Source organism: Vicugna pacos, chromosome 1 (genome assembly GCF_048564905.1).
Source record: "Vicugna pacos chromosome 1, VicPac4, whole genome shotgun sequence".
Classification (NCBI taxonomy): domain Eukaryota; kingdom Metazoa; phylum Chordata; class Mammalia; order Artiodactyla; family Camelidae; genus Vicugna; species Vicugna pacos.
This window is the reverse complement of record NC_132987.1, coordinates 13299218-13325556: the sequence shown is the minus strand read 5'-3', so window position 1 is coordinate 13325556 and position 26339 is coordinate 13299218. Positions and strand designations below refer to the sequence as shown.

At 42.4% G+C, this 26339-nt stretch overlaps 1 protein-coding gene and 1 long non-coding RNA gene across 2 annotated transcripts in view; one reads left to right on the top strand and one right to left on the bottom strand.

The window, feature by feature from the left end:
• Window positions 1–9545: 9545 nt before the first annotated feature.
• On the top strand, window positions 9546–19575 carry LOC140690792 (uncharacterized). Its single transcript, XR_012066145.1, has 3 exons — window positions 9546–9626; window positions 10712–10863; window positions 19191–19575. It is a non-coding gene; the product is annotated as an uncharacterized lncRNA (long non-coding RNA).
• A 1198-nt stretch (window positions 19576–20773) lies between these two features.
• Window positions 20774–26339, bottom strand: part of DNAJC13 (DnaJ heat shock protein family (Hsp40) member C13) — a 108992-nt gene continuing 103426 nt past the window's right edge. The window contains exon 56 of the mRNA XM_006214570.4: window positions 20774–21640. Coding sequence (XP_006214632.1) covers window positions 21534–21640 — 107 coding nt within the window. The 3' untranslated portion in view covers window positions 20774–21533. The remainder of the gene's footprint in view (window positions 21641–26339) is intronic.

The following is a 26339-nucleotide window of genomic DNA, read 5'->3' as shown; positions in this document are numbered from 1 at the left end:
ACATGAAGTACACTAATATTTGCATTTTAAGGGTCCCAGAAAAAGAAGAGAGAGAGAAAGGACCTGAGAAAATTTTTGAAGAAATAATACCTGAAATTTTCCCTAACTTGGGAAAGGAAAAAGTCACTCAAGTCCAGGAAGCACAGAGTCCACACTGAATTAACTCAAAAGAGAACACACAGAGGCACATGGAAACCAAATTGACAAAAATTAAAGATAAGGAGAAAATACTAACATCAACAAGAGAAAAGCAACAAATAACATACAAGGGAACTCCCATCAGGTTATCAGTTGTTTTTTCAGCAGAAACTACAGGCCAGAAGGGAGTGGCACGATATATTTAAAGTGATGAAAGGGAAAAACTTACAACCAAGAATACTCTATCCAGCAAGGCTCTCATTCAGATTTGATGGAGAAATCAAAAACTTCACAAATAACAAAAGCTAAAAGAATTCAGTGCCACTAAATCAGCTTTATAACAAATATTAAAGGAACTTCTCTAGGTAAAAAAGAAAAAGCTACAACTAGAAACAAGAAAAGTAATCGTGAGGGGAGGAGGGTACAAATGCAGGGTATCTAAATGCATTTGAAATTAAGAGATCAGCAGCTTAAAACTATCTTGTATACATATAGACTTCTATACCAAAACCTCATGGTAACTGCAAACCAATATAACTGTACGGTCATTAAATCACAAAAGAGAACAAAAAGAAGAGAAAAAAAGACCTACAAAAAAAAATCCCAAAACAATTAACAAAACGGTAATAAGAACATACATACCAATGATTAACTTAAATGTAAACAGATTAAACACTCCAGCCAAAAGACACAGACTGGCTGAATGGACACAAAAAGAAAACCCATAAGTACGCTATCTATAAGAGACTTACTTCAGAGCTAGAGACACATACAGGCTGAAAGTAAGGGGATGGAATAAGATATTCCATGCAAATGAAAACCAAAGAAAACTGGAGTAGCAAATACTTATTTCAGACACAAAAGATTAAAATAAAGACTTTAAAATAAAGACTGTTAAAGAAGGACACTACATAATGCTCAAAGGATCAGTCCAAGAAGAAGATATAACAATTGTAAATATATATGCACCCAACATGGGAGCACTTCAATATATAAGAATAGACATATATGTTCTATATATGTTAATAGACATAAAAGGAGAAATAGACAATAACATAGTAACAATGGGGGACCTTAACACCCCACTTACATTAATGGACAGGTCATACAGACAGAAAATCAGTAAGGAAATACAGGCCCTAAATAGCACATTAGACCAGATGGACTTAATTAGTATCTACAGAGCATTCCATCCAAAAGCAACAGAATACACATTCTTCTGAAGTGCACATGGAACATCCTTCAGAATCAACCACATGCTGGCCCACAAAGCAAGCCTTGGTAAATTTAAGAAAACTGAAATCATACCAAACATCTTTTCCAAGCACAATGCTATGAGGTTAGAAATCAACTACAAGAAGCAAAAAAAAAAAAAAAAAAACACTGCAAAAACCACAAATGCATGGAGGCTAACCAATATGCTATTAAACAACCAATGGATCACTAAAGAAATCAGAGGAAATCAAAAAATACTTTGAGACAAATTAAAATAAAAACATAATGATCCAAAACCTCTGGGATGCAGCAAAAGCAGTTCTAATAAGAAAATTTACAGAGATACAAGCCTACCTCAGGAAACAGGAAAATCTCAAACAACCTAGCCTTATACCTAAAACAAACAGAGAAAGAACAAACAAAATCCAAAGTTAGTAGAAGGAAAGAAATCATAAAGACTAGAGCAAAAATAAATGAAATAGAGACTAAAAAACAATGGAAAAAAATCAATGAAACTAACAGCTGGTTCCTTGAAAAGATAAACAAAATTGATAAACCTTTAGTTAGACTCATCAAGAAAAAAAGGGAGAGAGCCAAATCAATAAAATCAGAAATGAAAAAGGAGAAGTCACAGCCAACATCATAGAAATACAAGGGATCAGAAGAGGTTATTATGACCAACTATATGCCAAAAAAAAAGAACAACCTTGAAGAAATGGACAGCCTTTTTGAAAGGTACAATTTGCCAAGACTGAATCAGGAAGAAATAGACAATATGAATAGACCAATTACCAGCACTGAAGTTGAATCAGTAATCTAATAACTCAAAACAAAAAGAAGTCCAGAACCAGAAGACTTCACAGGTGAATTCTACCAAACGTTTAGAGAAGAACTAACTATATAGCTTCTGAAACTATTCCCAAAAATTGCAGAGGAAGGAACACTTCTCCACTCATTCTGATATTATGCTGATATCAAAACCAGACAAAGATACCAAAAAAAATTATAGGCCAATAACATTTATGAATATAGATGCAAAAATCCTCAACAAAATACTAGCAAATTGGCTCCAACAATTCATGAAAAGGATCATACAACATGATCAAGTGGGATTTATCCCAGGAATGCGAGAATTTTTTCAATATCCACAATCAATCAATGTGATACACCACATTAACAAACTGAAGAATAAAAACCATATGATCATCTCAACAGATGCAGAAAAAGCTTTTGATAAAATTCAACATCATTTATGATAAAAACTCTCCAGAAAGTGGGCATAGACAGAACATACCTCAACATAATAAAGACAATATATGACAAATGCACAGCTAACATCTGACTTAATTGGGATAAGCTGAAAGCATTTCCTCTAAGAACAGGAACAAGAAAGGATGCCCACTCTTGCCACTTTTATTCAACATAGTCTTGGAAGTCCTAGCCATAGCAATCAGAGAAGAATAAGAAATAAAAGGAATCCAAATTGTAAAAGAAGAAGTAAAACTAACTGTTTGCAGATGACATGATACTCTATATAGAAAACCCTAAAGAAATGACCAGAAAACTACCAGAGCTCACCAATGAATTTGGTAAAGTTGCAGGATACAAAATTAATACACAGAAATCAGTTGCATTTCTATACACTAATAACCAAATAGCAGAAAAAGAGATTAAAGAAACAACACCATTTATCATTGCACCAAAAAGAATAAAATACCTAGGAATAAACCTACCTAAGGAGGCAAAGGACCTGTACTCTGAAAACTGTAAGACACTGATGAAAGAAATTAAAGATGACATAAACAAATGGAAACATATACTGTGTCCTTCGACTGGAAGAATCAATACTGTTAAAATGGCCATACTACCCAAGGCAATATACAGATTCAGTGCAATCCCTATCAAATTACCAGTGACATTTTTCATAGATCTGAAACAAAAAAAGTTAAATTTTGTATAAAAATACAGAAGAAATTGAATAGCCAAAATATTCTTGAAAAAGGAGAACATATCTTTGGGAATCATGCTCCCTGACTTCAGACTATACTACAAAGCTACAGTAATCAAAACAGTATGGTACTGGCACAAAAATAGACACATAGATCAATGGAACAGGATAGAAAGCCCAGAAATAAACTCACACACTTATGGTGAATTAATCTATGACAAAGGAGGCAAGAGTATACAATGGATAAAAAACAAGTCTCTTCAGTAAGTGGTGCTGGGAAAACTGGACAGCTACCCGTAAAAGACTGAAATTACAACATTCTCTAACACCATATACAAAAAGAAACTCAAAATGGATTAAAGACGTAAATATAAGACCAGATACTATAAAACTCCTAGAGGAAAACATAGGCAGAATACTCTTGGATATAAATCGCAGCAGTACATTTTCTGAACCTGCCCCTGGAGTAATGGCAATAAAAGCAAAACTAAATAAATAGGACCTAATTAAACTTAAAAGCTTTTGCACAGCTAAGGACATCATCAACAAAACGAAAAGATCTACAGAATGGGAGAAAGTGTTTGCAAATCATGCAACTGACAAGTGACTAATTTCCAAAATATACAGCTCATAAACTTAAAACAAACAAACAAAAAGCAACCCAACCAAAAGTGGGCAGAAGACCTAAATAGACATCTCTCCAAAGAGGACATCTAAATGGCCAACAAGCACATGAAAGGATGCTCAACATGGCTAATTGCCAGAGCAATGCAAATCAAAACAACGAGATATCACCTCATCCCAGTCAGAATGGCCATCAATAAAAAGTCCACAAATGATAAATGCTGGAGAGGGTGTGGAGAAAAAGGAACCTTCCTACCCTGTTGGTATGAATGTAAATTAGTACAGCCACAATGGAAGACAGTATGGAAGTTCCTTATAAAGCTAAAAATAAACTTACTATATGATCCAGCAATCCCACTCCTGGTCATATATCCGGAGAGTAATATAATTCAGAAACATGCATCCCAATGTTCACAGCAGCATTATTTACAACAACCAAGACATGGAAATAATCTAAATGTCCATCGACATATGACTGAATAAAGATGTGGTATATTTATATAATGGAATACTATTCAGCCATAAAAAATTAAAATAATGCCATTTGCAGCAACATGGATAGACCTGGAGATCGTCATTCTAAGTGAAGTAAGCCAGAAAGAGAAAGAAAAATATCATATGATACCACTCATATGTGAAATCTAAAAAAAACAAACAAAAAAACCCCCCACCAAATGAACTTATTTACAAAACAGAAAGAGACTCACAGACATAGATATCAGACTTATGGTCACCAGGGGCTAAAGGAGGTGAGAAGGGATAAATTGGGAGCTTGAAATTTGCACCTCTTGGGGAGAAATGGAAATGTTAACTATCTTGATTGTGGTGGTGGTTTCATAGGTGTAGACATCTATCAAAATACATCAAATTGTACATCTGAAATATGTGTGGTTTACTGTACAGAAATTATACCAAAAAAAGAAATGATGTGTCATGAGTATTTAACAATCCAGGAAACACACGTTTACTTTTTAAAATTTTCCTGATGTGGAATCCAATCAAATTAGTCAGAGTGCTGTGATGAGCTAAGTACAGAGAGAAGTCAGGATACCTAAGAAAAACAAAACCATGTTTGGTAGCTATTAGAATTTTCCAATTTTCCAAATAAACTGTATCCTGGGAAGTTTCCTCACTTCATTCAGGGCAGACAAAGAGCATTCAGGGTTTATGATCCTGCCACAATATTTTTATTTCTCTTTTTTTCCATATCTCTCATTGTGATCATGTGTTTATCATGAAGAAAATCCATGAACATCCTAGTATAAGGGTGTGGTTGCGTTAAGCTCTGTGAAACAAAGGCTTCTTTCTACATATCTTCACCCCAAAATATGTGAACACAGAGTGACCGTCCTGAGCAGCGCCTCTCTCAGAACCGCTGAGTAAGCACTGGTCAGATGGAGAAAAGTCACATGGATGGGGGCTCCAGAAAGCGTTTTTCCAGCACCACTTCACCCTCAGGGTTGACGGCTGTTACGACCCTTCACACGTTAAATGGGTGAAAGCGGACACTGCAGATGCCTCCCCTCCCCATTGCCCTGACCTCTCTGACTTCAGTTTCTCCCACTCTTTTTCCTTACCCCACGCCAGCCACATTGGCCTTCCACTGTTCCTCTGATAGCTCAGATGTTTTTTCAATTAGAAACAATATTTATTGCTTCCTGTTAAAATAGGACACTCTTATGAGAAACAAATGTGCAAAAAAGAGCATTCCTGGGTTTTCTCACTTATCCCAACAGGCTGGGGCCATCAATTCCAAACCTCTCTCACTGTGAACAAGGGAAAGGCTCCACCTACTTCCAGGAAGTTAGGCTATTCTAGTTTTACCTTTGATCATTTGCATGCATTAAAGAAAATCAAAACCCAACTGTTGAAAAATTGTGCTCTACACTGGAATTTGACACATTGTAAAATGATTATAAATCAATAAAAAATGTTAAAAAAATCCAATCAAAATGTACAACCAGAAGTAATATAAGGTGATGCTAATTATACCTCAATAAAAACTAAGTACTACGTTAAAAAAAAAAAACCCAACTGTTAACAAGCTACCTGTCCCTAGGCACTCAGACCCAGTCCAGTTGGACAGACAGACAGCCTCAAGTCCACATCCCCCTGTCAGGTGGGTGCTCCTGGCTAGATATGGAAGACGCTCCCAGCTCCTGGTCAGCTGGTTGAAAACATGCAGCACCTCCAGTGAGAGGCTGAGACCTCCTCTTTAGCAAGGAGTATTTTGGGTGAAAATAGGGCCGCCTTCTGGCCACAGGTGGCATCTGGTCTAGAAGCTACTTATTCCATCTTCAAATCCCCTGTGATCCTTTAAGTTGACAAGAGCAAATTCAAGTTTCAAAATGGCACATCAAGTTATACGAGGTAGAGAACGTCATTAGGGCAATGGTCTCACCACATTGCCAGGTAGATTCTGACCCCACTCTTCCCTCCCCTCATCCTTCAGGACCACCTGGTGCTGCCCACTGCTCCTCCTGGGTGGCAGCTTCCAGCATCCAGAAGCCTTGAGCAAACTTCAGCCTCGCAAGTTAAGAGGTGGCCCAATTAAAGAACTCCATGGCAACTTCAAGGCCAAGGTCCTACCTCAGAGCCTTTGCATTTGCTTCCCCCTTTGCCTAGAAGGCTCTCCCCAACCCCATATTCTCAAGGCTGGCTTAGCGTTCCCTCTGTGATCACCTCACCTAAATGTCAATGCCCTTCCAACACACACACACACACACACACACACACACACACACACACACACACACACACACTACTTACCACCTTCCCTGGTTTGGCTTTCTTCTGAGAACTCTCATCACGTAACACAGTTAAGTATCTTTTTTTGTTTGGCTTATTTTCGCCCCATTCCCCACTAAAAAGTGCGCTTTGGCAGAGAGGGGTTTTCATCCGCTTCGCTCACTGCTATACCCTTAGTGTCTATACCCGCGGCGTAAGTGATAGGCCCTCACTAAACTACCTGCTGAATGTGCGCCTGCAAGTCCTCCAGCTGCGGAGCGCGGGAAAAAAAAAGCTGGCTCACGTCTCCGTCAGAAGTGTGGCAGCACAGGCTCGTGTTCACTCACTGGCTGAGCAGACACTCAGATGCAGACCTACACCTGCGTTTCTCAGCCGTGGCTGAGCATCTGAATCCCAGAGGCGTTTGATGGAGACTCAGCCGCCCCGCCCCGGAGATTGTGACGTCGCCCCGCCCCGCCCCGCCCCGGTGATTGTGACGTCAGTGGTAACCGGCGTACCAGGAATTCTGGGAAACCGGGGCCCAGGCGAGAGAGTCGCTTCCCCGACGATTCCCGATCCGATCTGGTTTCGGGTGTCTGGCTGCGAACACCTGGAGGAGCCGGCTGATGTGAGCTGTGGGGAATCCGCCAGGAAGACGAGGAAGCCTGGAGGGTCTCGCCAGGAGGGGACACTGGGAGGGAGCGCGCGCGACCCCACTGACCCGCCGCTCAGTCCGCGCGGTCGCCTCGCTGCCCGGCCCGCCCGGCCTGCGCTGGAACAGAACGCCTGCCACGTGTGTGATGTTGCATTGTCTAGTGCCACACGTTTAAAGAAGTACAAAGAAACATGAAAAATTAATTTTAATGATATATTTTATCTAACCTTATATATTCAAATATTATCATTTCAGCAAGTAGCTAATTGCAAAATTACCAATAAGATATTTTGTACTTTGCCCGCAAAATCCAGAGTCTATTTTATAATTACAACACATCTCAATTTGGAAGCTTAATTTTCAGCGGAAATACTTGAACTGTAAAAAGTTAACTGTAGCTTTCATAAAACTTACAGTTGGAAAAGTAGATTCACGGACTCACATTGTTCCAGACATACTTAAGAGTTCTCAAAAACTGAATTGAGCATCAGTTTATAAACTTAAGTAAATTGATTAAAGTTAAATTACAAATTTAATTCCTTAGACAGATTTCAAGTGCTCAGGAGTCACCTGCAGCCAGTGGCCACTGTGCCGGCCAGCACAGCCCTGAGAGGCCGCCGGCCAGGACACCTTCGGCCAATCACACCGCGGGGATGGGGGTTTAGAACAGAGAACGGATGCCGAGCAGCCACAACTGTTGACTACTATAACTAAGGGAAAAGAGTGATTTTATCTTCTGTGTTTTTGTCCGGTGAAGAAAAAAGTTAACTCCAGTGCATTTCCTGTATTTAAGAAAACAAAACAAACTCAACATGACAAGGAATCGCTAATCATTTCTGGTTAACTAAGCATCCTGTGGTAAACCATTCCTAAAGATCACGTGAGGGAAAATTGATATTTGTTCAGGGTGGTTAGGGTTTCCAAATGGAAAAAAGCTTGGCTCTACTCCATAGGAATAGAAGGATGTAAACTCAGTCTCATACAGAAGGTACGTAAGGTCATACAGTTGATTTGTGAGCTAGTGTGCTCCCAGTTTGGTGAGAATACATAATGATCTTGTCATCGGAAATGGAGACAACACTTTTCATAAAATTAAAAACTAAGTCATCAGTTACTCCCTCCCAACCCATCCTCTGTGAATTGTTTATGATGAGACTCTTGGCTTCAGGGGAAATGGTCGCCAAATGGCTTACTTGCTGCATTTCATTCTGTTTAGTCCATCGTAACTCCTATCTCTGTCTTCAAGTTGCTAAGTGAACTTTCTGCTACTCAGGGAGTAAGCCATGAATGAGGCTGGTGGGATGGCCCTCTCATCGGATGTAGCTGTTTGATGTCTAGAAGGGCAAGCTCCTGTCTCCGAGCGCTGATGGAACACAAGCCTCCTTTCACAGCTGGCTCTCACGGGTGACCTCAGGCCAGACCCACGTGGACCCGTGGACCTTGGCAGTCTCTCCTCCCCCTTTGCTTGAAGTTAGATTTAAATTCTAAATCCAGTTGAAACCTTTCTGCAAGAAGTCTCCTTCCAACCCTGCAAGACAGCTGGACTAGACCCCAAAGGAGTAAACAACTTGACAGGGGAACCCAGAATATGTTGTGATTATCACCGTACTAAGTTAATGATTTTCTTTCTTCTTTTTAACCTTTTGCTAGCAAAGTTTGAGACAAAAACTATCCAGAAGAAGAGAGGCATAAAGAGCCAGTCACAGCTTTAACATTTTGCTCTAAGTGAAAGACAAATGCTAAGGAACTTAAAATATTTCCTTCCTATTCAGTGTTAGCTTTGTGGCCTTGTGATTCTTTAAAGGTTTTTAAATCAAAAGACTTCTCTTTTGTATCTAGAGGAAGCAACACACTACTGGAGTTGACAGAACATCAGATTAACTTCAGAGCTGAGGCGGAGGACACCTGTGGTCCTGTTGCCCAGAGATCGGCCCCTGTTCCTGATGAAGCTGAATTAAAGCTCAGAAACAGAGTCTTAGAGCGCAGAAGAGACAGCTTTATTGCTTTGCCAGGCCAAGGGGGCTCACAGCAAGCTGGTGCCTTCAAAACGGTGAACCCATCTTGGGGATGGGGCAGGATGATTACATAGCGACAGCTTAAACAAGAAGACATCGATAACAATCAACAGAATTTTTTCCTTATGCGGCTCAGAGTGGTGTCATGGTGTTTCCAGGTGATTGATTCTGTAGAGGCTGGCGGTTGCCACTCTTTTGATCTCTTTATCTGTAAGTGCCCACAGCATGGTCTTCTGGTGATTCAGGCTGTTTTGTAAGGTTACAGTTCTGTGACCTTCTTCCTGGAGAACAACTCGGAAACCAGGTATGATTATTTCTCTTGATTACCGGAATAAAGCAGAGGTAGCAAAATTAATAGCTTCATTTTAATAATGGGTCTCGGGCTGGGAACAGCAACCAATCGGTCAGGTTAGTTGGCCAGTTTAAGAGCAAGCATATAAGTAATCTGTTAGCCTAAGTGCCGCCGTTTTATTAATTCTCCTTCAGCCCTGGGCTCTGCCCCAGTCCTTACTGCGTGGCCGTGGGGGAAGCACTTGTTCATGGACCTGGGCTGTCCTTGCCTCAGGAGGATGTCAGTTGTCATCCAGCTGACAACTCCCTTAACCCCCATACCCCACCCATTTCTACTAGAAAGAGCCGGGGTTTTGTCGGTACTTGAAAAAATAAACTGATACTTACATGGAAAGAAAAGGAAAATAGTTTCAGAATTTCGCTTTTAAGATCCCATTTCCAATGTAGAAGCTGGGCCGTGCACAAGGTGAGTCTGAAGCTCCTGCACTGAAGAACGTAGAGGCAACACACAAAATAGGATCCCAGGCGGGGTTTCTCCTCCTCTGGGAGCTCCAGGCCCAGCCCCAGACCTCAGTGGGTCAGATTCTGAGAAGCTGCCGTTGTTGAAAATACTGAGAAGTCAGAGGAGACTGTTCAGAGCATGAGTTTGTAATTTTGTAAACAGCGCACAGGGCACAGTTTCAGACACAGCCCAGGGCTTTATTCAAGCCAGCTGGTCATGGTTGCTGTTGGCTGCTGCCATCCATTTTGTGCCATGTGACTTTGAGCTTTTTTTTTCAATTGTGAAGGACTGATTTATACAAACACAGTTTAATTCATTCACCAAATACTTAGTGAGTGCCTCTTATGTTCTAGGTATAATGTTAGATTCCAGGGGATCTAAGATGGACAAGCAAACATGATTCCTGCACTCACAAAACATACTTCCTGGGGGAAGATAGTCAAGTAGACAAAATGCTTTCATTAGCAGAGTCCATGGTATCAGGGAGTCATGGAAGTCTCCGAGACCTGAAGAGCAAGAGGCACGGGGAAGGGTACTGGGTGGAACAGTGTGTGGGGCAGTCTGGGGGAAAGGCTGATGCAGTTCACTGTTCTTAGAACGATCCAGAGACAGCAGGAGAGAGGATGCCCAAGAAAGAAGGGGCTGGAGTACGAAGCTCCCAGTCCACAACAAGCCACTGGATGTGGGCCTGAGAGCAAGCAATCCCACCCTGGATTGGATTCAGACCATGTTAGAAGTCGGAAACCAGGTAGGATCCTGCTGCGCTCATCCAGGGCAGACGTGCTAGAGGGCTTCTCAGCATGGAGCTGCACTGGAGATGCCGTCCAGAGATATTTAAGATGGAGAAGCAACAAAACACAGTTAAAAATGGGGTGGTGAGAGAGGCTGAAGACATGCATGGTGCTTGTGCTCTGGTGTGGCAACTGGCTAGATTTGACATTTCTATTTTACTTAATGGAATACTACTCAGCCATAAAAAACATTAAAATAATGCCATTTGCAGCAACATGGATAGACCTGGAGATCATCATTCTAAGTGAAGTGAGCCAGAAAGAGAAAGAAAAATGCCATGTGGTATCACTCATATGTGGAATCTAGAAAAAAGGGACACAAATAAACTTATCTACAAAACAGAAACAGACTCACAGACATAGAGAACAGACGTAAGGTTACCAACAGGTAAAGGGGGTGGGAAGGGATAAACTGGAAGTTTAAAAATTGCACCTCTTGGAGAGTGATGGAAATGTTAGCTATCTTGATTGTGGTGGTGATTTCATTGGTGTCTACACGTCCATCAGAATTCATCAAATTGTTTATCTGGAATATGTGTAGTTTACAGAAACCATACCACAATAAAGGTGTTTTTTAAAAAGTAGCTGTAATATATGTGCAGGTAAGAAAATGAGGGAGGGACCCACTCTACAGGTCCTGTCCTGTACAAGGTGGGATCTCCGCATGACTAGCCAGTTGCTTGATGAATCCGTTTCTCCTCGCTCGCCCACACACACGCGTGCTTAGTGGAAAGGCCATCTTTAGCACATGCTATACTTGGACCGATATTTTTAGACTGTTTGTTTCTGTTGACCTTTCATTTACAGTGCCCATACTGCAGTGTTTTAATTTCTGTGGTTTTTAATATAATTTAAAATCTGGTTGAGCAATTCCTTATCCAATTTATTTATTTTTATAGTAGTCTCACAAATGAGCCAAAAAATCAATTTTATAGTAGTCTCACAAATGAGCCAAAAAATCAGTTTTGATTGAGGTTGTACTGAGTGTACTGTAGGGATTACTGCTCCTTCTACAGTACTGAATCATCCTGCCCAGGAATGAATAAGACACGTCTCTCCAAGAATTCCTCAAGTCCCTTGGTAGAGGGCTAGTCTTCATTGAAATCTTACAGCTTGCACGTCAGCGTCGTTTCTAAATATTTTATGTTCCTTTTGTTGCTGTGGATAATATTTTTCTATAATATTTCCCGCAGGGTTTGCAGGTACAAAAGCTGCTTTTTAAAATAAGTTTTGGTTTTACTAATTTTTAATTTCCCCTGTATTTGTTTTCTAAAATTTAGCTTTTGTTTTTAATCAGTTATGTATGTCTGAGTTCAGTAGTCAAATCACCGTTCAAAGCTAGTTCTAAAGAACAGCCGTGGGCCCGCCCTCCCACCCTTCCAACATGCTGATTTCCCATCCCGAAGGACAAACATTTAAAAACTTTTAAGCAACTTGATAAGCATGGCCATCTCCTTCTAAACAGTGCAATTACGCTACAAGTCATCTCCCAGGTTTTTTGGGTTTTTTCCTGAAAAAAATGTAAACCTTCAGAAATTTACAGGAAGAGTATAACGAACACCTGAATATCCTTAACCCAGATCCACCTTCTCTCTCGCTCAGTGCTATTTGCGAGCCAGTTGCAGACACCATGTCACTTATCCATATGACACCCTGGGAGCTCTGACCTTGACAAAATAGTGCTATTCAAATGTAGTCTGCCATACTGCTACTCTGGTTTCTTTCTAGTTTTAGCCATTATTCAGTTCTCTTTCATCTTCTCCCCCACCCCCTCACACACATCCTGTTTTTCCATTCTCCCAGTAGAATCCTGTTGGCATCATAATTACGTAAGTACCAGTCACAACCCTGCCCTCCCATGTCATACGTACCATGGTTATTTTGCTGTCCAGCTCTTCCAAATTTTGCTTAGGTAGGCGAATCTCCTTCCTCTCCATTTTGTTCAGACACATACGTTGTCTATCCATTTCTTCTTGAAGAAATTTTCCCCGAGCTCCTGACCTGCTGTGGTCCGGTCCAGTCCAGGCTGGTCTGCTCCTGCTCTAAGGCAGCTACAAGCTGTTGTCTCGTGTAGGATCGCTCCTCACCACCGTTTGGAGGATCCTGCCTTCCTTTTTTGGTTACCTTGCTTTGGTGGAGAACATCCTCCGGGAGCTTCTTACAAAACATTCACGGGAAATCTTGTGTGTCAGGAAAGTCTTCATTTCTCCCCCTCATTTGTTAGTTTGGCTGGATCTAGAATCCTGGGCTAGGGAACCACTTTCCCTCAGGCTTTTGAAGGCATCACTCTCTTGTCTTTTAACATCCAGTGTTATTGAGAAATCCAGTGCTATTCCAATTCTTCCTTTCTGAGAAATGTTCTCCCCTTCTCCGGCCACACCCTGAAAGCTTAAAGGAACTTCTTGTTTTTATATTGTAAAATTTCACAATGATATGTATGTGTAAGGGTTTATTTTGATCCACCGGGCAGGGCACTGGGAAAGTTTCTGACTTTTTAATTCTGTTCTCCACCCATCTTAGTCAGCTCCAGCAGCTATGGTAAAATGCCATATGCTGGATGGCTTGGACAAACATTTCCTTCTCACAGTTCTGGAAGCAGGAAGTCTGAGTTCAAGGCGCCACCAATGTTGAGGGCCCTGTCTCTGGTTTCTTAATGCTGCTTTCTACGTTCTCATGTGGCGGAAGAGCCTTGAGGGAGCTGTCTGGGGCCTCTTGTAGAAGGGCACTAATCCCATTCATGAGGGCTCCACCCACATGACATACTCACCTCCAAAGGCCCAATGCCAGCTTCACAGAAGCTGACCCACTGAGGTCTGGGGCTGGGCCTGGAGCTCCCAAACAAGGAGAAATCCTGCCTGTCATCCTATTTTGTGCCCTGCTTCTAGGTTCTTCAGCTGAAGTTGCTTCCATGACCTAATTACTTAATTCCATCCCCTTGAAGGTTAGAATTTCAGCATATGACAAAACTGCAGTTCATAACATCTTCTTTTAAAAATGTATCTCTTTCTAGATCTAGGTTTTTTTGGATAATGGGCCTCCTGGACCAGGCCTCCTGTTTAACTTTTATCTGGTTTTTCCATCTCTATCTTTTCACTCTACTTCTTAAGGAACTTTCCTCAGCTTTATCTCTCAGTGTCTTCCATTGTTTCTCATTTCTGCTATTTTCGTTTTTGCTTTTTATTTTTTTTTTCTAATTTATAGGACCTTGTTTTAATTCTCTGACAAAGAAGTATTTTTTCAAAAAGACACCCTGTTGCTCTCTGGATGCACTGTGTATCTCTGAGGGTATCAACAATAGCTTTCTTTTCCAGTGTTTTCTTCTTCCTTGTCTGTTTTCTCCAAATTGCCTTTGTTCTTTCCTGTTTTGGCCTTGTTCATGCTTGTGCTCTCCTGCCTGGAAGTGTACATTTGTCAGCATTCAGTCTAAGGTCTGACTTCAAAGGGTTTTTTCCACCACACTAAGCTTCTCTAGCAAAGTCCTGGTCCCATGAAGAGTGTGTTATCATCCAGCTCTGTAGCAAATGGTAGTTTTCTGCTCCAAACTCAAGAGGTGCATCAATACCCTGAACTCATCTTGATTCTGTCAGGGCTAAAGAGAAACTCTGGCCAACTCTTGCACTTAAATCCAGGGAATAAGCTCCATTTCCTGTCCTGGAAAGCTGGGATGCCAGAGAGATGTATGCAAAGGACTGTCTGGAGTCCTGTGAAATATTAGAGTAGGAGGGTGGGGTTGGAGCTTAAGTTCTAGTTGTTCTAGCAACTGTACTGAATTTACACACAGCCAAATATTTGTAGAATTACTTCCATATGACCTTTATTGTTGAAGATAAATGACTCATTCCCTCACTGACTCAAGCCACACATCTTCGTCAACTTTTCCCTGAAATAAAGAGACTGAGGACACGGATCCCTCTTCTGCTCACGGACATTGCCACACTTGGCAGGGGCCAAGGAATGGGGCAGACTTTCCTCAAAGACATCAGATTTTGTGTATTCACTATTGGAGAGTAACTAAACTCCTTACACACAGTAACCACATAACCTTGTTTTAGAAACCATACACCTTTTCAATGTTAAAAAAACAAGCATAAACGTTAGTTCCTATTTGTATGTATAACTGAGACTTTCCATTAACAATTATCTTACAAAGTCATTTCCCAAAACTGGGGCTTTGTAACAGTGATGGAAGTGGATGCATCTTCCTTCGTAAGCTGGATGGAAAAACAAACTTTTTAAACTGGCCACCCTACTTCCTGTATTCATGGGGTCTGGGGCCCACAGTAACCCAGCCCCACGTTTTACTCCCTGAATTTGGAAGTTATGGGTGGTCGATAATCCAGATGCGAAGTTCTTTGCTCTAAATGTTAGATAACATATTAAACGACATATGTGGCAAACAGTAGCAATAGGAAAGCACTGATGAGCAGGATAGATTCCTGGATGTTTCGACTCAGTAGAGGATAGAAAGAGCCTGTTTCATGATAAGCCCAGTTATTTGTGAGAAACAATATCGTAATTCTTAGAAATTACCTGGCACTGGGGTTAGAGTAGGACTGAGTTCCCTAATATATTTAAAGTATGTGCCTTTGTACATTTGTGCATAGAGGGCTTTATATTACCTTTTATGAGATTCTTAATAGCAAATTACCTGACCAGACCACTGTGGCCATTTTAGAGAAGAAATTAATGCCCAAGGTCAGTGTTTTCTCCCAACACCACCTCCTCGTCTAGGGGGCTGGCACTAGATTAGGTATTTCTATCCGTTATCTCCAATCTACAGAACACCACATGGAGGTGTTAATAATCCCCATTTGAAGATGAGAGGTGACAGTGGGGGCCAGAACTGCAGCCTGGATGGCCCCAACTCTGCAGCCCAGGCTGATGGCCCCAACTCTGCAGCCCAGGCTGGTTCCAGGACAACTTGCTGCCTGTCTCTTGCTTTCATGTAAACAGACTGGGTGATACGAGACCACAGTGAGACACAGAATTCAGCTCAAAGGCCTCCCGGTCACTTGGAGTTGATGTGAATGAGGATGGACTACTTAGAATCAGCACCAAGGTCCTTGGGCAACCAGCAGTGATTCTGATATAACCTGGATACTCAGCGTTTAACATACGTTGAAAAAAACCAACAAAACCAGAAACACACTTGGTCCCAGGAGCCAGCCAGTTACCTACTTCTAACCCAGTGCCCATTCCAAATTTTGGTGCATGATGTAGACCAGCCTTGGAGGTCTGCCTCCCCAGCTTCAGGATAGGCTGTCAGTTCTTGACAAAGGAGCTTAAGCTGCACTTATACCACATCTGATCAATGCTCAAGTGCTTCTGGTTCTGATCAGCCCTCGTCCTGCTAATCTGCGAGCCAGCTCTTCTCTCCCTTCTGCTCCTGGTCCTCCAGCCAGCACCAGTGTATCAGTCAGCTCAAGCTGCCATAACAAAATGCCACAGACTGGATGGCTTAAACAGACATTTGTTTCTCACAGGCCTGGAGGCTGGGAAGTCTGACACCAAGGTTCTGGCAAGGTAGGTTTCATCTGAGGCTTTTCTTCTTGGCTTATAGGCAGCTGCCATCTGGCTGTGTGCTCACACGATTTCTTTTTTGTGTGCACACAGGGAGAGAAAGAGCAAGCTCTCTGTCATCTCTTCTTACAAGGGCACTGATCCCCTCATCAGGGCTCCACTCTCGTGGCCTTATCTAATTCTAATCACCTGCCAAGACCCTACTTCCAAGTACACTGGGGGTTAGGGATTCAATATATGAATTTGCAGGGGGCGGGGCACATTCTGTCCATAACAACAGCTTCTCTGCAGTCTTGCCCTCTTCCCCTCCCTTCATAAAAGCAGAATGAGTGCACCTGATGGTGGAACTACCCCTTCTTTACTGCAACAGAAGTTCTGTCATTTAAAAACACAACTGATTTAACAATTTCGTAGACAGAAAGCACATCCATCCAATTCCTTGTAACCACTATTTCTGACCTCATATCAAGGGGACTGAACACCCCTGGGTCAAATCTGTAAGGGCTTTTTTGTGTGGCGTACTTGGTTTTAAAAACTTTGATGGTGTTGCCATATTTAAAATCAAATGTCACATGGAAATCCAGACTTGATCCTATCCTCCTGAGCATGGGAGCACTTAGCACACTGCACGGCTCTTCCCCTAGGGGGGTCCAGTGGAGCCACGCACAGGCTGCCTTCCCTCTGCACCTGCCCACCAGACCTTGGGGGGCCAAGGTTTTAGCCTGGTCTCTTCCTATGGGAATGGAAGCTGGAGTCTGGTTGCTGTTGTCTGGGCAGCTTCCCAAGGAATTCTGTATTTTCTAGCTCTTCCTAATCCACTAACTTCAAACTCTGGATTCTGCATTTCAATATGCAGGGAGACTGGTGTGCCTGTGTGAACGGCCTGTGGTCTAGTTCTGAGATGGAGCTCTTCAGTCAACTCAGTGGTCAGGCATCCTTCTCAATCAACATGGAGGTGAATTTAAGTAATTTTCGGGGTCATGCCTCTTGGATCTCATCTACTAGTAAACAAGCAGCAGCTCAAAGGAAAAGATGTTTCGGTGTGTAGGAAACAGATGGCTTTCTGACCAAAGATTATGGCATCTCTGAGTTTGCAGCCAAGATAATTACTTTTTAAACAATGACATCACAAAGTGATTACTTTTTAAACAAAAAATTACAAATCACTTTATGTTGACCTAAAGGTCCTTGGAATTTGTTTTTCCCTGATTCCAATATGAAAATAATGAGAAAAACTTGCTGTTGATAAATAGCTCCTGACTTTGTGACAGTTTACTGTTATTATCACATTATGCCTCACAGTCCCAATGCCCTTTCACAGCTGTATTTAATCCTCACAGCAGCCCTGGGAAGGATGAGTTAGGGATGATCAAACTTATTTTACTGATAAGGGAGCAAGCTCAAGCTCTGCATCTTTGCTCATAGCCCACGTTTATACCATATGGGAAAAACGGCACTGCCAGTGGGCATGTAGTTTGGTGCAGCCATTATGGAAAAACAGTATGGAGATTCCTCAAAAGTCCATCCCACTCCTGGGCATATATCTGGAGAGAACCTTACTTCAAAAAGACACATGCACTCCAATGTTCATAGCAGCACTATTCACAATAGAAAAGACATGGAAACAACCTAAATGTCCATTGTCAGATGACTGGATAAAGAAGATGTGGTATCTTTATACAATGGAATACTATTCAGCCATTAAAAAAGAATAAAAGAATGCTATTTGCAGCAACATGGATGGACATGGAGAATGTCATTCTAAATGAAGTAAGCCAGAAAGAGAAAGAAAAATACCATATCACTTATATATGGAATCTAAAACACACACACACACACACACACACGACAAACTTATTTACAAAACAGAAACAGACTCGTAGACAGAGAAAACAAACTTATGAACAAACTTATGGTTATGGGGGGAGGGGGTGGGAAGGGATAAATTGGGAGTTTGAGATTTGCAGATACTGACTACTATATATAAAATAGATATACAACAGGTTCATACTGTATAGCACAGGGAACTATATTCAATATCTTGTAGTAACATGGTTAAAAAGAATATGAAAAGGAATATATGTATGTTCCTATATGACTGAAGTATTGTGCTGTACACCAGAAATTGACACACTGTAAGCTCACTATAACATAAAAAAAAAAAAAGTAGGCAGTTAAATTCGTAGTCAACATGTTGCCAGAAACAGACTGCTTATCTGCAGTATTTTTTGCAAACTGCTCTTCCCCAAATCCTAATAAGGCTTAGGTATTCAGAGACATTTCATCACATAATGAACAATTTAAGCATCAGGAAAGGGATCACAGAATTTACTGACTGAAAATGATTCTTGAGCTGGCCATCTAGTGACAATCCCCCGGCTTACAGATGACATCCAAGAGTGGTCTCTTGCCCATTTCCAGTGTCGGTCTCCCGCATTGCTCCTTAGATGGACTGTGTGTTACTACTGTGGCCACCTCTGTCCACCCTCTCTGCCAACAAGCACACCAAATCCATCACACTCCACTGCTGTCTATTTTAAGACACAGCTCTCATTCCTGAATCACAATTAGGCCTGGATGCTGATGCCTCAGCCTGGCGCTCAGGACACTGCCCAACTGGCTCCTCCCCGGGTCTCAGGCTGGCTTCTCGCTCTGGATCCCTATGTGCCACCCACACCAGACCACCCCACCCCACCAGGTGTGCTATACTTCCTTAGCTCTTCCTGTTAACCCTGGCCCATGCTGTCTTACTTTTATCCCTCAGGACCAGTTTCCCCACAAATAAGCCACACATAAAGCCCCATCACAAAAGAGGACAAAGGACCAAGCTGAACTGCACCAGGAGTGTGTGATCAGCAACTGCCAACTGTGGGAAGCCCAACAAGCCACATGGCCCTGGGGACCTGGACAGACAGGTGGTGGCGAAAAGAAAGGGATGGAGGGGCAGCCAGATTAAAAGAGACTCGAAGACATACTTAAAAAAGAAAAAGAGCAACACCCAACTCTGGTGCCTAGAGACGTGCACTTGGCTGATGAACTACAAAGGCCCCCGAGGGAGTGCTGGACAAGTGGCCACTTTTGAAGGGACGGTGGGGCCACATGGAGGGGCTTCTGGAGAGGCTGACAAAGCTTTTGACCTGGGTGGGAGTTTCAAGGGTGATTTGCCTTATAAATGATTCATTAGACAAATTTTTTTGAGTGAGATTTTATCTGTTTTAGTTTATAACAAAAAATGTTTAAAAACATAACTACTCAGTCTTTCTAGTCACATAAACCACATACACTTGAGATTATTGCTATTTTAGGATAGGGGCTCAGAATACAGACTACGGTGTCAAGCAAAAGGACTTCTGCTTTCTCAGTTACTCACTGGTTGTGTGACATTTGCTAAGTTGCATGGCCTCTCTGAGCTCCTTGTTCTTCACCCAGAAGACGGGGATTAAATCAGCCAGAAGCCCACAGGTTTGCTCTGCGGATCAGATGAAGTCAATGCACACATGGTACTTCATACAACGCTTGGCATGATGTTCAATAAAGATGAGCTATTACTGCATCCCCAGGGCAACGACTGCAGACTCACTTAAATGGGCCTTGAAATATTGTAAATATTCACAATGCTTATGTTCTCTTAGTATTTAAAGGGAATACACTGCTGTGTTGATTTATGCTCTCCTAAAACACCTACTCCCAAATTAGATATTAGAATCTGTTTCAGTGAACATATTTTTATGACGAAGTATTGCCTTTTAGAAACTAAAACCCCAGTTACACGTGAAAATACTAACATGGGCGTATTACTCCATATTTGAGAGATGATAAACCTGATGCAAAATTCTAAATTAGCAACTTATGACAGGAATAAGGGTCTATTCCAGCTCTTCTTGCACATTAACTGCGGAAGAAACTTGGTTCTTCCTTTCCAAGGCAACTTGGAGGTTTAGGTATTTCCTTATTCTTTGAGAGGTGTTTGTATATTTTACACATTTAGATTTTCTTGTAGTTTGTGATCTATGTGCTGAGATCTCTGTTATTCAAAATCTCCTCTCGCTCTTTAAATTTCTCTGCTCTTAAAAACATGGGAATTAATGTGTCACACACATTAAACTATTAACAGCCTGACCCATTCCTGAATACCGTCTGGAACGTAAATGAGACGCCATCTGCGTCTGGAAATGTACATGTGGCTGAAATACTAATGAAGGGATTTAGGAAGGATCAGGTACGTAGGTCTGTGGGAGGAGCTGGGGGTGGGAGGCCAAGTCTGTGTCTGCTTCCACTACTAAGTCTGTCTTAGAAATAAAGACATACAAGGTCTTCAAAGGGAAAAAATAAACCAGAACAAACATATCTCATTAACAAAGCAGTCAATTCCCTTTATTTTTAAAATTTTATGTACACATATGAATGATCTGTATAATGTACATTCAATATAGAAAGCTTTATATATCTGATAATGTATAGAACATTTCACAATTACACTAATCTCTTACATAACATCTTGACATCTGTTTTTAAATTGTTTTTGCACAAGCTCCTTTTTCAATCAATTTGGTAAAGCCAGTTATACATACCGACGTGTACTGTGAGCTCTCAGAAGGTTAATGATTGAGGAGAGGAAACCAGGGAACAGGTGCAGAGACGAAACCTAATCGTGTCCGCCGATGGGCGGACAGCCACGCGGACTGGAGGCAGGACAGGGAAATGCCCTTCTTAGGGGTAGTCACTTAGATTTCCCGATTTCTGTAGACTGCAGTGCAACACCACAGTCACACTAATTCAAAAAAACATTATAAAAACTAGGAAGAAAGTTTTGTCTTTTTGATTCACAGTCTTGTAAACAGATATAAAGGAACAAAATGTGCTTACATACATCAAGAAAAAAAATTCTTGTGTATCCACTTAGGTTGATCCACAGAATGCTTTCTTATAACGTGATACTATTAGAATCACTGACTTCTTTCCTAAATAAAAATATATTTATAGAAAAAGGAGTAACACTGTCATGAAACCAGGAGAAAGGCAGTAAGTCTGTTTCAACGTATCAGCTGTAAGAAGGAATGTGGACCCGGCACTGGCCTTTCGGCATTTATCGTCTCTCATGAAAGTTTCAAGTCTGAAAGCCAAGGTCGCCTGCCTCGTGGTCTACGGGAGGCGGCAGGTTAGACATGACCGACGAGGATGTCCCTGCAGTAAGGTAGCCAGCAACTCCAGGGCCTGCAAGAGAGAGAGGAAGAGACACACCTTCTGAAGAGCAGGGTCATGTGAAGACACTGATCTTCACAAAAGTGTCAGGACCGGGTCAAGCACTCCATCACAAGGAACTGATACTCTCTTAGGATCGTCTAAGTGTACAACTAAGCCTTAACCAACAGCTACAACACAGCACTGTGTTCAGGGTTTGCCTCTACTATTTAACAAAGGTAAAAGTCATTGCAAAATGTATGCTGGGCAGTAACACTGGTGTGGAAATACGGAAAAGCTTTCCCTTCTCACATCTGGGAAGGTCAATCTTCCAAAAAATCCTGGGTGCTGAAGGACAGCTAATGTCAAATGAGAAAAAATGGGAACCGAGGAGAGAAACTGGACTTGGTCAGCCCATCCAAAAGTCATACTTGAAGAAATTCCCAACGAAAAACCTTCTACCCACATTCAAGTTAATCTATTCTCATTTGGTGCAAAGAAATGCTGTTAGAGCAAGTAACACCAAATGAACAGGGCTGCTACACCCAGGTCTGTGAAAAAGAAAAGGCAGGTTCTAGACATCTTTCGTAGGTCAAATTCAGAATGCCGTGGAAAAGGTGTCAGTATTTTAGTTTTATACGTCTTCTTTCATTCTAAGAGTCCCCAGTGCCTGAAAAGGCTATTACCTCAGCCAGCACTCATCCAGATGTGTCCTAGGAGCCTAAAACGGCTTCAGCCCTCCAGTGAGATGTTAAGTACATCTCACATTGACGGCACAGCGTACAAGTGCCTGTAGGGGGCACTGCACTGTAGCATCAGACCACATACTGAGCAATACTTGCAGCTGAAATCACAGGAAACAAGGCAAACGGCTAAGGAACACTGAAGGGTTAGGACTAGGAAGGCAGTGGACGCGGCATGCATGTAGCAAAACGGTTCTCTACCTGCTTCAGAGAGCTACACAGAAGTTAGCAAGCTGCCTGGCAGAGCGGATCTAAAGCCCGCTCCTGAGGTGAAGGGGACTGCTGCCAGTTAGAAGGGAAGGAGAGACACCTGAGGGGAGAAAAGAAATATAAGCAGCAAGGGAAGTTGTAAGGAGGTGCAAACAGCAGAGCAGTTTAATGCAGGCTAAGGTCTAACAGGCACTGATGTAGGAAAAAGGGGCAGAATTCAGATTCATCCTGTTTTTCACCTCAGACTGGGCACTTGCACTGAGGATGTGAAATGAGCACACCGTGATCTGGCGTGTGGTCGCACGCGGCCGGGGACAGCTCAGTTCGCTGAGCTGCAACACGCCACCCAGAGCGCCCAGGCCCGCGGGCCTTCGAACTCAGACGAAGGGGTTTCCCTTTTTGCGGCAGCGTGGGCCTGCATCTATCAGCCCCTGCTTTCCACCGATCAGGACACCAGGCCTTCACAGACTGCTCAGGCGAGGGCCACCAGGTCAACACCCCCCCCCCCGCCCCGACGAGGCGGGTCACAGCTGCCGCGCCACACTGCCGCAGGACGTCCCACCGACCCGCCCACGCGGAACCGCAGCAGCGGGACGGCGGCTAGGGAACTACCGAGGAGGTCGCACCAGGGCAACCCTTGAGAATGGAGCCCTGAACACTCCAGCCTGGTACGGTTCCCGAGCGCTTCTGACTGTGGGCCCGGCTTCGTTCACATCAAACGATCAGATTATGAGACCAGATCATGACTGCCGCGTATGGAGAATGGAGTATGGCTGCGGTTCTCCAACTGTGTGCCGAGGCATCCTGCCCCAAGTTCACAGGGGGCCCTGCTGGATACTGTAAATTTGAGAGACACAGGGACATCTGCTGGATGCCATACAAACAACTACTCTCAAGCTGTTTGAACTACTTAACAAACTTCATTAAGTATTTGTTTCTTTTGGCCTAGAGGTAAATGAAAAAAAAATCACTAAGATATTAAGGGCACTGTTAACTGAGAACGCCTGGGAACCTCTGGGCTAAAATCTAAATTATGAATGACAGGCCTAGAAGGATTATCCAGAAGAGACCCAATTCTAGCCCCACCATTTGCTTCTTTAGGAAAAATAACCAATTGCTGGAATTTCTGTAAATGAAGTCTGAGGTGCTCTCTCCCTCACACCCCTGGCCTCTCCGTGAGGACACATCTGGTGTCCAGGGGCCGGAAGCTAGTCTGCTCAGGTGGATGGGACGGGGCAGTGCGTTCTCCAGAGAAAGGTGGACGAAAGAGTAGGGGCTCCCTGCGATGGGGACGGGGCTCACTGTAAGGCTGCCGGGCTTAACAGGGATGAGAAAAGACGGAAATTAACAGAGCCCCCAGAGCACAGAACCGGCTGCCAGGATGGAGAAGCGGGAGGAGCGTGGGCTTTGGTGAAAATGAACACAGGACTCTCAGTGGGGAAAACAAAAAAAAGGAAGCCCTCTCTTAGCAGCAATGTCCTATAATAAACTGACACTGACCTTAGGGAAACTTTCCTCACAGGGCCCTGGACAACAAGGAGCCACAGCTTACTCGCAGCATGGGTAAAATCCCACTGAGGAACTTTTACATGCACACTTGCCATAAAACAAAACAATACGCCAGGTTAGAGAGCCAGTCTCCATTTATCAACACTGAGTAATCCTGCCTCAGACGTTTTTATTTTTACCCCAGATCCTGAATGTGACTGAGTGACATTTGCTCAGCAGCCAGGAAGAAGAAAATCATAAATACATTTTTGGTCATTTCCATCTTTTTTTGAAATAGTTTTTAACTTCCTTTTATCTCTCCCCATCTCCAAAACAAAACTCCACTTATTTGCCAACCTCACCCACACGTTATCAGAAGAAAAGGGCTGGTAATGATGTGTGTTCTCACAGCACCTTATTCCACTTGCAAATTGATTAGAAAGGGGCTTAGTACAATCTCAATCTTCTCAAGGTAGGGCGGGGTAAATTTCAAATTCCAGTTCAACACAACATCGTACACATTCCATGGAGTTCCACATAATGGGATTTTGTCATTACCAGAAGCACCTGCCCCTTTGATTAAACATATGAAACACAATACATCAACGGAAAAGCTCAAATACAAAAAAGAAAACATTTGGCAACCCAGGCAATAAATACACACCAGTTCAACTGGCAGTACTTTCACAACTCAACAAAAGAACACCCCAGACTGATGATGTGCTAAGAACTGGACAATCTGGGGGCCAGCAGGCAGCTCAGAGCTAGTCCAGGTTGTCCATGTTGGCTGCAGTCTCTGCAGGCTTCAGCAGTGACCTTCAGAATGGCCACAGTCGCATCAGGCCCTTTTAAGGCTGGAATTTACACCGTCTCCCCTTGACGGCTTTACACAGAACTTGCTGCCCCTTGAGCCGGACCAAGGATGTGAAGAAATTTATAAACCCTTTCCTCTTCCCTAACCTTCTTCATCCCTTACAGCCCATCACAGCTGCCTCTCACACCTCATCCAGAGGCCACCCCAGGGACCCAAGTAAAGGGAAGGCACAGACAGGAACCTGTTTACTCCCTGTATTTTTTCTGTATTCTAACCACAGATCCGCTGACCCACAGCCTGTGAGTCAGTCAAGGACCACCTGCAGTCTTTTATTCCAAGTGAAGTCAATGAACGCTAAGCTAAGCACAAAGAACAACACAGAGAATCAGAAGAGGACCTCCTGTAGGGACGATTATAATCTACATCTTAACTGTTCTTCAGGGCCAAATTTTAAAGAAGTTTACTTTCAGCTAGAAAAAAAGAGATTATCCAATCATAACATTCTTAACACACAAAGTAATGAGTGTAGTGCCTCAAAAACATGGAATTGAGTAAATCTTTGAAAAAAGAGTCTAAAGAAGTAAGTCTTCAGTGTATTATAAGAACATCCTCCTACTTAGAAGCTTCAGCTTTACCCTGAATTTGAAAGGGAGATACAGAAGAGTCTAAGGCCACATTCTAGGTATTTCTCACCACAGAGACCACAGGACAGGGGACGGGCAAGTTAGAAAGGACACGTGTGGCCCTCTACTCCTGATGTGCACACATGGCCAGTAGCCACAGCACCACGTGTTCATAAATTTTAGTGCTCCGCTTGTGAATTTCAGTGGGGTAATATTAAAGTCATCACAGTGAAGGAAAATCAGTAATGTCACAACCAAGCCTAAACTTAAAACCATGCAAAACTTTCTACAAAATCCCTATTTTTGAATATTCAAGATTGGGCCTTCACAATTTATAAACTTCTATAAAACAGGATTGATTAAAAAACAATTACACTGGTATGAGAAACAATGGGTAAAAATTTCTTCTCTCAGTTCACCTACAACATCTCTAGTTAGAAGAGGATACAGGGCTGACATTTTTTTTTTTTTTGGTATAATTTCAGGCAGACAGCAAGGACCACTTCATATTCCTAAAGCTAATTTCAAACTGAAAACGTTTACACCAGAAACTAGATGTCATTTTCAGCATTTAGCAACAGAATGCTATGACTTTTTCAAACAGAAGCCAACATGAAAATGAGCATTCCAGAATTATTATGCAATTAGTATGTCAAATGGACAAGTGTCCCAAGCTCCTAAAGTGTATTCTCTTTTGAGCTCTAGACAGTAAAACATCCTTTCCTTTACGGTACCCACACATTTCCTCCTAGAGGACAAACTCTAAATATTTAGTAAAGCTACAGATTAATCACTGGAAACTTAGAAGAAAAGCATTTCACTTGTGAGTATACGCATTTGGAACTTCAACAGAA